The sequence below is a fragment of the Cariama cristata genome, unplaced genomic scaffold, assembly GCF_000690535.1.
Source record: "Cariama cristata isolate BGI_N322 unplaced genomic scaffold, ASM69053v1 scaffold29377, whole genome shotgun sequence".
Lineage (NCBI taxonomy): Eukaryota > Metazoa > Chordata > Aves > Cariamiformes > Cariamidae > Cariama > Cariama cristata.
The window spans coordinates 9120-20873 of NW_009628818.1; the positions used below are offsets into that span (position 1 = coordinate 9120).

The 11754-nt window shown below is 44.0% G+C and overlaps 1 protein-coding gene across 1 annotated transcript in view; it reads right to left on the bottom strand.

Annotated features, from left to right (window-relative positions):
* Positions 1 to 657: 657 nt before the first annotated feature.
* The window catches only part of LOC104165358 (cyclin-dependent kinase 15-like), a 34807-nt gene continuing 23710 nt past the window's right edge, over positions 658 to 11754 (bottom strand). Inside the window, 3 exon segments of the mRNA XM_009704956.1 lie at positions 658 to 767; positions 6167 to 6306; positions 8951 to 8999. Coding sequence (XP_009703258.1) covers positions 658 to 767; positions 6167 to 6306; positions 8951 to 8999 — 299 coding nt within the window.

The following is an 11754-nucleotide window of genomic DNA, read 5'->3' on the forward strand; positions in this document are numbered from 1 at the left end:
GCTGTTAACAACTGCACAAAGTAAACAAAGAGACAGGATATAATAAAAATATATTTTCTGGTAATTTCCTTCAATAATGGTGATTTTAAGTGATCTTTTGGTCTTCTGTAACAAAAAGGAGATGAAAAATATTGATGCTGAAGCATCATTTTGAGGTGTGTCATATTAAAATAGTGATTATTTAAAACCAAGGATGTTATGAGCTAAGGAGATTTTGCCTAGCTCTGCGCAAGTTCCATTGCCTTTGAAATCAAAACAAGTAAGCTATAAAATGTGAACTCAACAGGCAAGAGCAAAGGCGAACAAAGCAGTTTGGTCAGTTTAAGCAATGGGGACATGAAGCAATATTTTGACTGGGGAGGCATCAGAGGAAAGGGCACTGGTCCGACACTTGGGAATATGATGAAACAAACCCAAACCTACCATGCTACCACTGAGCATTGTGCATTGGGGGCCATTGGCTTGCTGATCTCTTCTCTCTGAATGTGAGATTACCCACTTTGTCCTCAGCCTGGGATGTGGTCATCCAGCCCTGGGTATCAGTTCTGTTTTCCCACCTTCCATACACAAAGGAATTCATGTGCTAAGGATGATGGCAGCAGCTTTGACTGTGGCAACTATGTGCTTACCCAAGAATTAGTCAGTTATCCCTGCTTTCTACCAAAACTTGCTTGAACCTCCTGAGAGATGGCCTTTTCGGTAAGAAGCAAACAGGTCACAGATTTCAGGTTGCAGTCTCACTCCTGGAACTGTGAGCACTGATTGTCCTGTGGAAAAATCAGGTTAAAGAGAAAGCTGCAAAATGGCCCTTTTCTTTCACTGTGCTGCTTTCCTAATGCTCTCCTCTGACATTAGCCACGATATAAACTAATTCAGGATCCTATTTCTCAGAGCTCCATTCATTCTGATTTTTTTTGAAAATTATTTCTTTAATCTAGACACCCTTCTCTAGAAATCTCATCTATGGTTTCTTTTCTTTTTTCTTTTTCTTTTTCTTGGTGCAACCAGCAAAATACTGTTTGGTAAAACAGTGGTAGGAATGCAACCTGCTAATCAAAAGGATTCAAATGGATCTATGCACTGCCATGCTATCCTTCCCACCCAGTGGAGGGGGAAAAAAAGAGAAAGAAAAAAGAGATAGAGCGAAGGCATGGAGCTTCTCTCCTTCAGCAATCTCACAAATGCAAAACCTTCCACTCCAGTGACTCCTCATTAACTTACCAAATCTGACAGTCTAATTATCGTAGCTGCTTCACGCTTAGAATAAATAAATACTAAAGTGGGTGTTTAAAGAAATTGAGCAGTGAAATTCAGTCATCTAGACAGTTAATAGAGAGAGAGTTTATTTTAAATTTTTATATTCTTATGTATTTATATCATTTTAGGAAAGATAATGAGATAGTTGTCTTTCAGGCTAATTGAGTTCCTAGGCTCATGGTTGCTTGCTGTCACAATCTCAAACTTAGCTTTAACTTTTGTGCCTTAGAAATCTGATCACTACACCCCCATTTGTTCTTTTCTGCTGATAATTGGGTGAAGGCAGAAGTGCACGTGAGGATGGGAAACGACTACATGGGAGTTCCAGCCCAGATGTCTTTCACAGCAAACAAGACAACTAAATCTTCTCAGATTTGCATTTAAGAGTGTTAAAGGGGAAATGGAAGTTAAAGAAACCTCAGATACAACTTGCAATTAGACAAAATACAGAAAAACGTCTGCTAATCTCCGATGCAATAACATCTGCCTCCATGAAGCGTATTAACAGCACTTCCTCCAAGAGCAGTTCATCTCCCTGAACAATAAGACCTTTATAGAGATTCTCTGGCCTGAGATCAATGGGAGTCAGAGCATTTGATCCATGTCTGTAGGACTTTGTTTCCACAAGTCATGTGGGCCAAACTTTCTGCCAGTTGTGCTTTTGCAAGAGCATGAGCTGGGGAGTGAGCAAAGGAAACCTTCCTTCTTTTCCCCTCTTCCCCTTTGCCCTGTGCTCCTAAACAGGACTCAGCACCTGCCAGCACAATGTCTGCTCCAGGCCAGTGCCCAGGGAAGAGCTTAAGCAGGGCATCATCTCCAGAGGCCTATGCCCTTGGCACGCATCTGCTGTGATGTTGCAATGGCTCTTTGCTAGGTTGGTGGCTTAATGACAGAATACAAACCCTCAGTGTCCTGTCTGTATTTACACAAGCAGTCCTTCCACCATGGTAGAGATCAGGCCAGGTGAAGTGAGGGGTGTTTTTCCTGAGTTAAGTGAAGATTTGCTTTATCACCTCTCAGAAAAGACTGCTTTTGGTTCAAGAGTGACAGCTGATTTGCTGCTCAACACCAACTTTGGTTTATTCTCTTATTAAGAAACATTATAAACCAGATTAATACACCTGGTGGAAACTTCACTTTCTGGGTGTCTGTATCTGATTTGCAGTGAAGGATATCCATTTGCTGTCTACAGAGGTGGCAAAGCGCAGAGGTAGAAAAATTTAAGTGACTATATAAACCTTTTAGCTATGTAGGAAAACCTAGGGAAAACCAGCCAACCCAAACAAGACATCCATGAAAGCCAGCTCTTCTTTATACATGCCCTGTGATAACATCTGCCAGTGCTGGCTAATCCCAACAGTAATGGGATTTTTGGTAGGCAATGGCTTGCAGCCTTAACCTCCTCATTGCCTAGAACTGCTTTGCATTAGTTTAGATGCAACAGGCATTAAAATGACAGTGCTCTGTCAACATCAAGCCTCCCTCCTCCTCCTCCTTGTCTCTGAAAAGCTGAATAGTGGGCTGTTTTAGGAGAAACGGTATAGTGTCATCACCACCTAGCACACTGGTTTTGAATTGCTGGGGGAAGTAACAATCAGAAACCAACTGTACCCAAAAAGAGCAAGTCCCTTCAAGTCAAAGCCAGGATCACATCCACACAACACACAATCCTCCTCACAGAGCACAACTTGGACTTGATGACTAACTGCTATGCCGATGGTATGCCCAGGGTCAAATGTCTCCTGACCTGTGAGAAAGGTCTATACTGAGCCTGGACATCACTCTGAAGGGAACAGGATCTGAGGTGCCAGCTCAGGGCCTCCCTGGCCCATGTGCCTGGGTTGTTCAGCCAGAGCTCTTGCAGTATGTTTTCTTGGGAGCGCACTGATGCTAACCCCAAACCTCACTGTCTCTCCCTGCTTGCGAGCCTGCTCTAAAGCATTTGAAGGCAAAAGAGAGGGAAAATAAACCAAATCTATAACTGAGAATAATAAGCTGCAATTGTTACTCTGTCTGACCTGTCTGACAGCAGAGTGAGATACCTTCTCAGAAGGCCCTTTGCACTTCAGGACTGACACTGAGTTGCGAGCACAGCTCATGCTTTCTTGATTCAAGGATTTCATCTTTCTTCCAGGAATGATTAATTGGACAGAAAACATTCTGCTTTACCAGGTGGCAAAGGGTTAGACTGAAGTTTTATCAGAGCTGCTGTAGTGCAGGGCTGCACTGCACAAAGACAATTGTCTCAGGATTGGCTTAGGCCAGAAAAAGGACAGCAAATGCTCCAGTTTTATGAAAGGTCATCACTGCCACCCCTTAGGCTACTAGCTACAGTGGAAGGAAGCTAAAGAATCCCCTGCTCCTCTCCTCTGTTGCTATATCCAGAGGTACTGGTGGTGTATGTAAAATTAAGGCCACCAAGCTGGTGAGTGGGGTTTGAACCTGGGCCCTAGCAGCCCCTTCTAGCGCTAGAGGCACAGGAGTGAGCAGGTGTAGGAGAGGCCCGTCTGTGGACCAGCCCCACTCAGGGGCCAGAGAGTCTTCCTCTCTTACAGCATGGGCTACTCTTTTTTTTTCTTTTCCCCTAGCACTTTGCATCCAGATGAGCATAAGCAACAGCAACCTGTTCCCCTCTGCAGGAGCTGACCACCAGGAAGCAAAGAGCCCTGTGCTCCCTCTCCCCCTTCCCAGGGGCAGCAGCCAGCCTCTAGCCATTAGCATTCCCCTCAGTAATCAGAAACATGCTATTTGAAGGGGTACTTATCTTTGAAACACTGATTTCTCCGATTATTTTTTCCCAGGAATTGACCTTTGAAAAACATCCTCTGGCTTCCAGCTTGTCATAGCAACTTATAAAAAGGACAGTTATGGATACAATTATTTCATAAAACTAGAAAATAATTTCTTATGAGAACCTTTTATTTTTTCAACGTTGTTTGATTGTTGTCCTTCTTACTCTCTCACACACCTTGAGATCATCCCCTCTTCCTTTCACCTTTCATCTCCAGCTCATTTGTTGCCCTTCTGCTTTAACTTTCTCCTTCAGAGGATGGGGGCTAATAGCCAGCATCCTCCAGAACAAAGTGGGAATAGAATATATTTAAAATCTGCACTGTGTTATCATAGCAACGAGAATTTTAAAATGATACAGTTACATTCCAAAATAGTGTGATGCCAAAGTAACACAAGAAAACAAACATCTTACACGATTGTGGCAATAGGGATGGCTACACGGGGAATTATTCAGAATTGCCTAATTTTTACAGGCTTAATGAGTCACTCATGAATATGGTCTTGCATGATGATACTGTACTTGTTTCAGCCCTGTGCACTTTGATTCTGTTCCCAACGCATTGGTTGCTATGATAACGCCATGCAGTTTCCTGTCCACAAGGTACTTCTCGCTGCAATATGGGGGATAATAAATATGGGATGGTGCATAAACCCAGGTGAAATGAATCTATCGCCTCTCTGACAGCATGTCGGAGAGATTGACACATTATGCCAATCTGTTTTCTCATTCCTTCTATTTCTCCTCACTCTCTCCCTTTCTCTCACACTGTCTGTCTCTGTACCTGTTTTTTTCCACACTCTCTCTCTCTCTCTCTCTCTCTCTCTCTCGGCACTGACACTTTCATCTTCTCCCTTGGGGATTGGAGATGTCACTGCGGGAAGTGCTTGTCCGCCTCTCCGGCAGCAGCAGAGCCCTGTGGCTTTGACAAACCTCATTTAATTGGGAGGAAGCCAGGAGGGTTTGAAAGAACTGAAACATCCACGAAACTCCTTTTATCAGGCATAATTTAAACTCTGCATGGAAAAAACCCTATATGTATAAAGAAAAGTCAACTTCCCTCCTGCTGTGCATGCTCCCCTCCTCCCCCCCCGGCACAGGCAGGCTCCTGCGAGATTCCATCTTTTCATTTTTCTAAAAGTGTCAAAGTAGATTTGTGCTCTGTGGCTGGGTGAACAGAAAAGGAATGCAGATGTCTCTCATGCACATACACACACAGAGCACCTTCTGAAGGGCAGCGGTTTGGGAGAGACACTAGCTGGCTGCTCCTTCACTTGGGATGTGTCACAGGAGCCAGAAATTAGGTTTTCAAGTAGCTTGACAACACAGTCCAAGCAGGCTTCTTCTTAATTGCCCCTATCTTAAAAAAACCCACCAAACTAACTAGTGTCGTGGGTGCCCAGGAGGCAACAGGGAATGCAAGGGCTCTCTGGCCTGTTGCCCGATAGGAGGCAGCTTCTTCTAGTGGGGAACAGAACCTGTAGCTTGGGAGACCCTGTATTTATTGTCAGCTCAGGGCAGGAGAGGCAGATCTGTGTGTATGCAGCTGTGTGCTTAAGAGAAGGGAGCAAGGGAAGAAGAAAATAAAGCAGGTAAAACTGAGGGAGAACTGGTGCGACAGGGTATGAGGAACAGCTGTTGTCTCTGAACATCAAAAGGGAGCAGGAGGAGCGGTCCAAGGGAATTGGGACTAGCACATCATGCTGAGCAGCTGGGAATTCAGGACATCAGGAGGCACCAGCATGTGAGTTACACTGAATACACAGTGTGAGCCAGCCCGAAGGAAAGCTCCGGGCCCCTCGGGGTTACAGAATGGGGGGCAAATGACCTGTCAAAGCATATACACCTCTGCTTTGTAAATGTACCATGCTGGCAGCCCATCCAGGACCGCTTCTAGTATTAATACTGTGGTCAAGTGGAACAAAACAGAAAAACAAGCTGTAAAATTTGCAATGGGATGTAAACTTTGCAGCATACGGGAGTGGGGAGGGATGGCAGGCAGAAAAGAGAGGGACGTCTGGGTGAATGGCACAGACTTTCAAACCACAGAAGAAACTCATAATAAATAGCATGTGAAGTAGCTCTTTCTTGGTGAGATGAAATCAAGAGTTAACTTACCAGCAGGAACTTGATAGAGCTGAGGAGGCAGAGGGCTGAAGAAGCCATGAAGCAGCGCATCTTGCGCAGAGATCCGGCCTCGAGGGAAGGCTGTAAGCATCCTGGAGGCCAAATCCTCTGCTGCTGGCACCCTGCTCAGCCTAGGAAAACAGGAGAAAAAATAGCATAGGAGATGAGCACAAGCCAGAAAGCTGGAACCACAACTTGACCCAGCCCTTCTCAGAGCTCCAGGCAGAGACAGTAGAAGGACACAGGGGAGCTGGATAAACCCACCCCAGCTATATAGCTTTCTAAGGCATTTGCTTTTCCATGTGCATTTGATTATGTTGGAATATATGCACCCAGGATTTCAGCTCAAACACACGTTTTCAGAGGAATTTTGAAAATAAATTGTTATTTTGTAAAAAGAAGGTTGTAAGTAAAAGGGAAAATGCTGCTGGAGAGACTGTATTTTACATGTCGTAACTGGAATATCAGAGGATGGTGTCAACCAGTTTACAGTGACAACGCAAGTGCGCAAAATAACCTGACTGGCCCACTGAGCAGACTAGAGGTCAAAACTAAAAAACTAAAGAAAATATCATTTCCCTTTTTGCTACCCTAGTATCAGTAGTGCAGCTGGTTGTAAAATCTGTTGGGGATTCATGGAGATGAATCCGTTTCTCAGGATGAGTGCTTGAAATAGATGTAATACACACATGCTCCATGCCCAGCAAATACCAATGCCAAGTGGCTGCTTTCTAGAGGAGCACACAGCTGGGGACAAGGAAGTGGAAGAGAGAAAACAAACCAACAAGGAAACAAATAAAAATAGTAATTTAGTTTTACAGCTTTTGCTTTGTTTGTTTGTTCTGATCACGTTTCAGCATCAGGAGGCCCATCAGAGCATGGCCTGTTGTGCTTCCTCCCTCGGCCCCTGCTGGTGCTTCCCCTCCAAGTGACATCAGGCGCTGGGATCCCCCTGTCCCTGCACTCCCTCACCCTACACAGGACATTTGACATGCTGACATTTTTGTTGTGAGGAGATAAAATGTAAAAAAAAAAAAAAAAAGAGAAAAAACAGAGAGAGAGAGAAGGAAAGAGATCCTGAGAAATAGATTGATAAAAGGTATCTGGCCTCACTGTGGTAGGTAACTGCTGAATTCTCATCTCCAGCAAAATGGTCCGAGCCTCGAGCCCCCGCTGCCTTGGGGACCAGGGACGGGACACGGAGCCAAAGCATCCAGCCTGACGCTGCTTGCTAGGGCTGCACCACAGGCTGCCCCTGCCTTGACAGCGTCTTCCTGGAGACCCTCTGCCCCCTTGGTCGCTGTTGCTGCAGGCTCCCACACTGGGAAGCAGCATGGTTCAGTGGTTCCCACCGTGGCTCAGGCTTTCCTGGTGGTGGCTGAGCTCCCCTTTGATTTCTTAATTGGCCATGGAGAGTCATGGCTGAGTGGTCTGTATGGAGCAGCTCTTTCCTTCTCAAGAGCCAAGCATGCCAAAGTAGCCATTTGGCCATACCGGCATAAGGACCCTGTAATGCAGAGTTGCAGCTGGCCCACACGCAGCCCAGAGCTCCGCCGCAGAGGCCTGGGGCCAGCCCGTCGGTGTGGGGCCAGCCCTTCGGCGTGGGACTGTAATGTGGCCTGTCAAGGGATTATGGCCAAAAAGCAGAAGCGCAATACAGCAGAGTTGCAAGGAATATAGTTCTTTCTTTGTTCAGGCTAGAGAGGATTTTCTCTGTTCCAGGACCTGTGTTATCAGGGTTTGGGACATGCTGAGCTTTGTGTGTTTCTGAAGATATGTGTGACAATGGCTGGCATTTCAGGAACCTATGCTTTGCTTAAAGCTTCAGCATGTTTGTTCAGCCGTTCAGAACAGCATCTGGGAAACCCAGCTCTGGAGGGCAGCACGCTTTCCTCTGAGCAGGGCTGGATCCCAAGCAATGAGCTGAACAGATAATAAACAGCAGCGATGACAAATGTGGTTACATCCTCAAAGAATATTTCACTCTTGACCTGTGCTTGAACACAATCCTGAGGACAAATCCTGTCTAGTCTTTTCCTACATATCTATAAAGCCTGTTGTGTGCCTCAAATTGGGAGGGATTCAATTTTAATGACTCTCTGAGCTAGGTTAGGGCACTTTGCCTGATTATTAATTTCCTTCACTGATACATATGTACATTATGTGTGTGTGTGTGTACAAATATATATGCTTGAAAAATACTCTCTTCTTTTAGCACACTAGGGAGTGATTGGGCAGTGTTGGTGTGCCTGGTCAAGCCGAGGTGTGTAACCATGGCCCTAGTCTCATAGCTTTTGGCCACTGAAGAATGTGATTTTTCCCCTCCTAACTAATCACAAGATTATTTCATTGTCTCGTGAAAATGCTGTCCTAGCACGTCTTCCTTACCACTGTTGAGCAACATTCCTACAGTCTGTTTCCAGAAATGAAAATTGGGACACTGCAAAGTCTGTCTTCAGTCTGGGCAGGAGGGCCTGGGAAAGTACTGCCTTCTGAATCGAAGTGAGCCCCACAAAAAGCTGCTCATAATGTCATTGAATCACTGCTTATCTGAGAATAATCACTACTCCTCTGAGAATAATAAAGCCACTATGTGCCTACTTCTACTGCGATCTCTCATAATCAGTTGCCTAACTGACGTTAGATCTGCTTGTAACTACAGAGCCACCCCACTCTTCCTGAGCTTGCCAAAAGAACAATTTCAAGGTAAACGATTGCATAAAGAAACAAATAAACCCAAAGGTGATTCTAACATTGCCGTTATAGGTAGCTTACCTGTCACAGATGAGTCGGAGTCTCTGAGGTCTCCTAGAAGCAACCTGTTCTAGAAAGTATAATATGCAATCACAGGATTAAATGAAAATCAAGCCAAAAACTATTCTTTGAGCCCTTACAAAAAAAAAGTGTGCTTAGAATTTCAAAGGGCCCTATAGAATCTGTCATCTTAGTATTTATAAATATACATTATTCCTATAGGACTTGGGTACCAGCATTGATGCTAATAAGGCTGTTCCAGTTCTGTTACCCTTTCCTTTCATACATCGGTGAATATAGGCCTTGGTCCTCCTGTTACAGTGCGAGCCTTAGCTTTGACTTCCCTAAAGCCTTCACACGAAGGAAGCAGAAAGAGGTTTGCAGGCCTGAATCCTCAGCAATTGTTTTGGCGTACCAAGGGGCTGCTGAGCTTCATGTATTGCCTTGTGGGCGCATGGGGCATTTCTGCATGGGTCTGGCAGAAAGACTGGGGATGGAGCAAAGGCACTTCGTTCCACTCTCTTCTTGCCCACTGCTTTTGCTGTCAATTCCTCACCAAGTTTGTTGTTTATCAAGTTAACCATTTGCATGCAGGCTTTGTACTTACTGATTCAAACATCTCTACCAGACTGGAACTTTGCAGAGTTTGCAGTTTTGGGAAGGCTGTGTTGTGGTTGCCGTTTTTCAAGGACACATTTCTAAACATTGTGGAAAATGTAGAGGAATACATTCCTCAAATGTTTTCTTACAAAGCATGAATTTTCTTAGGCTTAGATATGAATGAGTGGCTTAAGCCTGGAAGATTTCCCCTTAGAGCTGATCAACAGAGACATTTTCTTGCATCAAAAAGGCTATAATTTCTACCCCGCTACATTTTCCTGAGCACCATTTCTGACAGCAGAGATGAAGGGTGCTCTAGCCATGGAAAGGAGAGCAGGGAGGGTGGTACAGACCTCTCTTCCAGCCGACAAGCATTCCCCATGGCAGTGAGATCACTGGGAGGCAAGTGCCACTGGTCTGTCGCTGGTAGACTCGGAGCTCGACTGGGGCTTATGCTGCACCGTCCGAGAGCATCCGCCCTCCCTTCCTCCCTGGAAGCATCAGCCATATCATTCAGGGACAGAAGCTGCTGGCTGCGGGCAAAGTGGGAGTTCCTCTGCCTTCGCCTGCGTGGCCATTTCCAGAGTGCCAGGCTCAGGGGCTCAGTCGCTTAGTGCCTGACTTGGTGCACAGACAATTTGAAAAAGTGCAAATGACTGAACTTTCCGCACTTAACCTTTCCAGCAGCAATCTTTCACCATTAAGCCAGGCAAGCAGGTTGTTAAAACCTATCACAGGGTGAGTAACAGCTCACAATTGAAGTGTTCTCCTACACTCAAATACTAAGGTAATTGCTAAAGCAGTAATTGGCAATATAACCTGGGACAGGATTGATGACTGTTTAGGTGGCAGAGCACTGGAATTATCACCAATATATAGAAGTTATATATTAGTATCTCGAATAGCCCCTTCCCAAATCAGTCACTGAGATTAACTCTGGCAGAACATTCCTCTTGGATCACTAACATTTTCTCTGGATCCTCTTTCCTTCATTTTGCCCCCTCGACTGTAATAAAAGTGTAGCAATAGAAGAAAAACGATTTAAAAAACGGTTTGGAAAGGCATAAGATTTTTTTGTATGAGGTAGAAATTTTTACCTCTTCACAGAGCTGGCCAAAAACTTTTAGAGGTTGTAACTTTCTGCCAAAAAATTTTGATTTGTGAGATGGAAACATTCCATGACAATATATCAATTTTATTTAATATTTAATAAAAATGTCAAGATGACTTAAATATTGTACTTTAACTCTACTGAAATCTTTTGACATTAATATTCTTTAATGAATTTAATATAAAAGTCAAAAAATGCCCATTCAGTTGATAACAGCAGGACAAAATGTTTCAATGATATCTAAGTGAAATGTCACTTTGTTTTTGTCGAGTGCATTTTCAGGATTAACATTCCAAAGAGAAAATAGGATTTTCTTTACATTACCGATAGAAATATCAGCTTGCTTACTGGGAACTGGGAGGAATACCTGAATTATAGTCTTCACTGTCTCAAGCAAGCCTTTTGACTTAAATTTATCATTTACATAACATGGAGATTAATAATTATCTACAAGGAGTAGTGTAAGAGCCAGTGAGCCAACTACTGCAGTCCCTCTCCAAACACATCTCTCGGTAGAGAATTCTGCTTGAGGACTGCCAAACTTGCCACTTCGAGTATACAGAGCTTTGATTGTAAATGGAAGATATGGGTAAGAAAACAGTGTGTCTCTGCTCAAGGATTTAATGCAGTTAACTAATCCACCTTAAATCAGTTCAGATTAATCTCCTGACTGACCCCATATAGACAAACCCTTAGAGAATGCCAAGGCCCCATTGTGTTGAGCAGGGTAAGAACAGAGCAGTAAATATTTTCCCTACTGTAAGATTAAGACCAATCTAAAATTGTAAAACAACATAAACAGCTACTCTTTAAAGGTAAGAGATAAAGAATATTTGGATATCATTCCAAAAAGTGGATGAACTGCTGATTTCATCGTCTTAACAATGATGATATAGACATAAAATGATAGGATCGTGTAGGGCTGATTGGCTTCTTTAACAATATGAGTAGATCTGAAAGGTACCACTTGGGTTTGTTATTTTCTGTCTGTATGCAAGGCAGTGTGTGCTAATGAGGAAATACCTTCCTATATGAAAACCCAGGTGGAAGTGGCTAATGAACTGATAATGAGGCAAGCAAGCCAGAAGACAAAAGTTAAACTTTCTTAATTGAT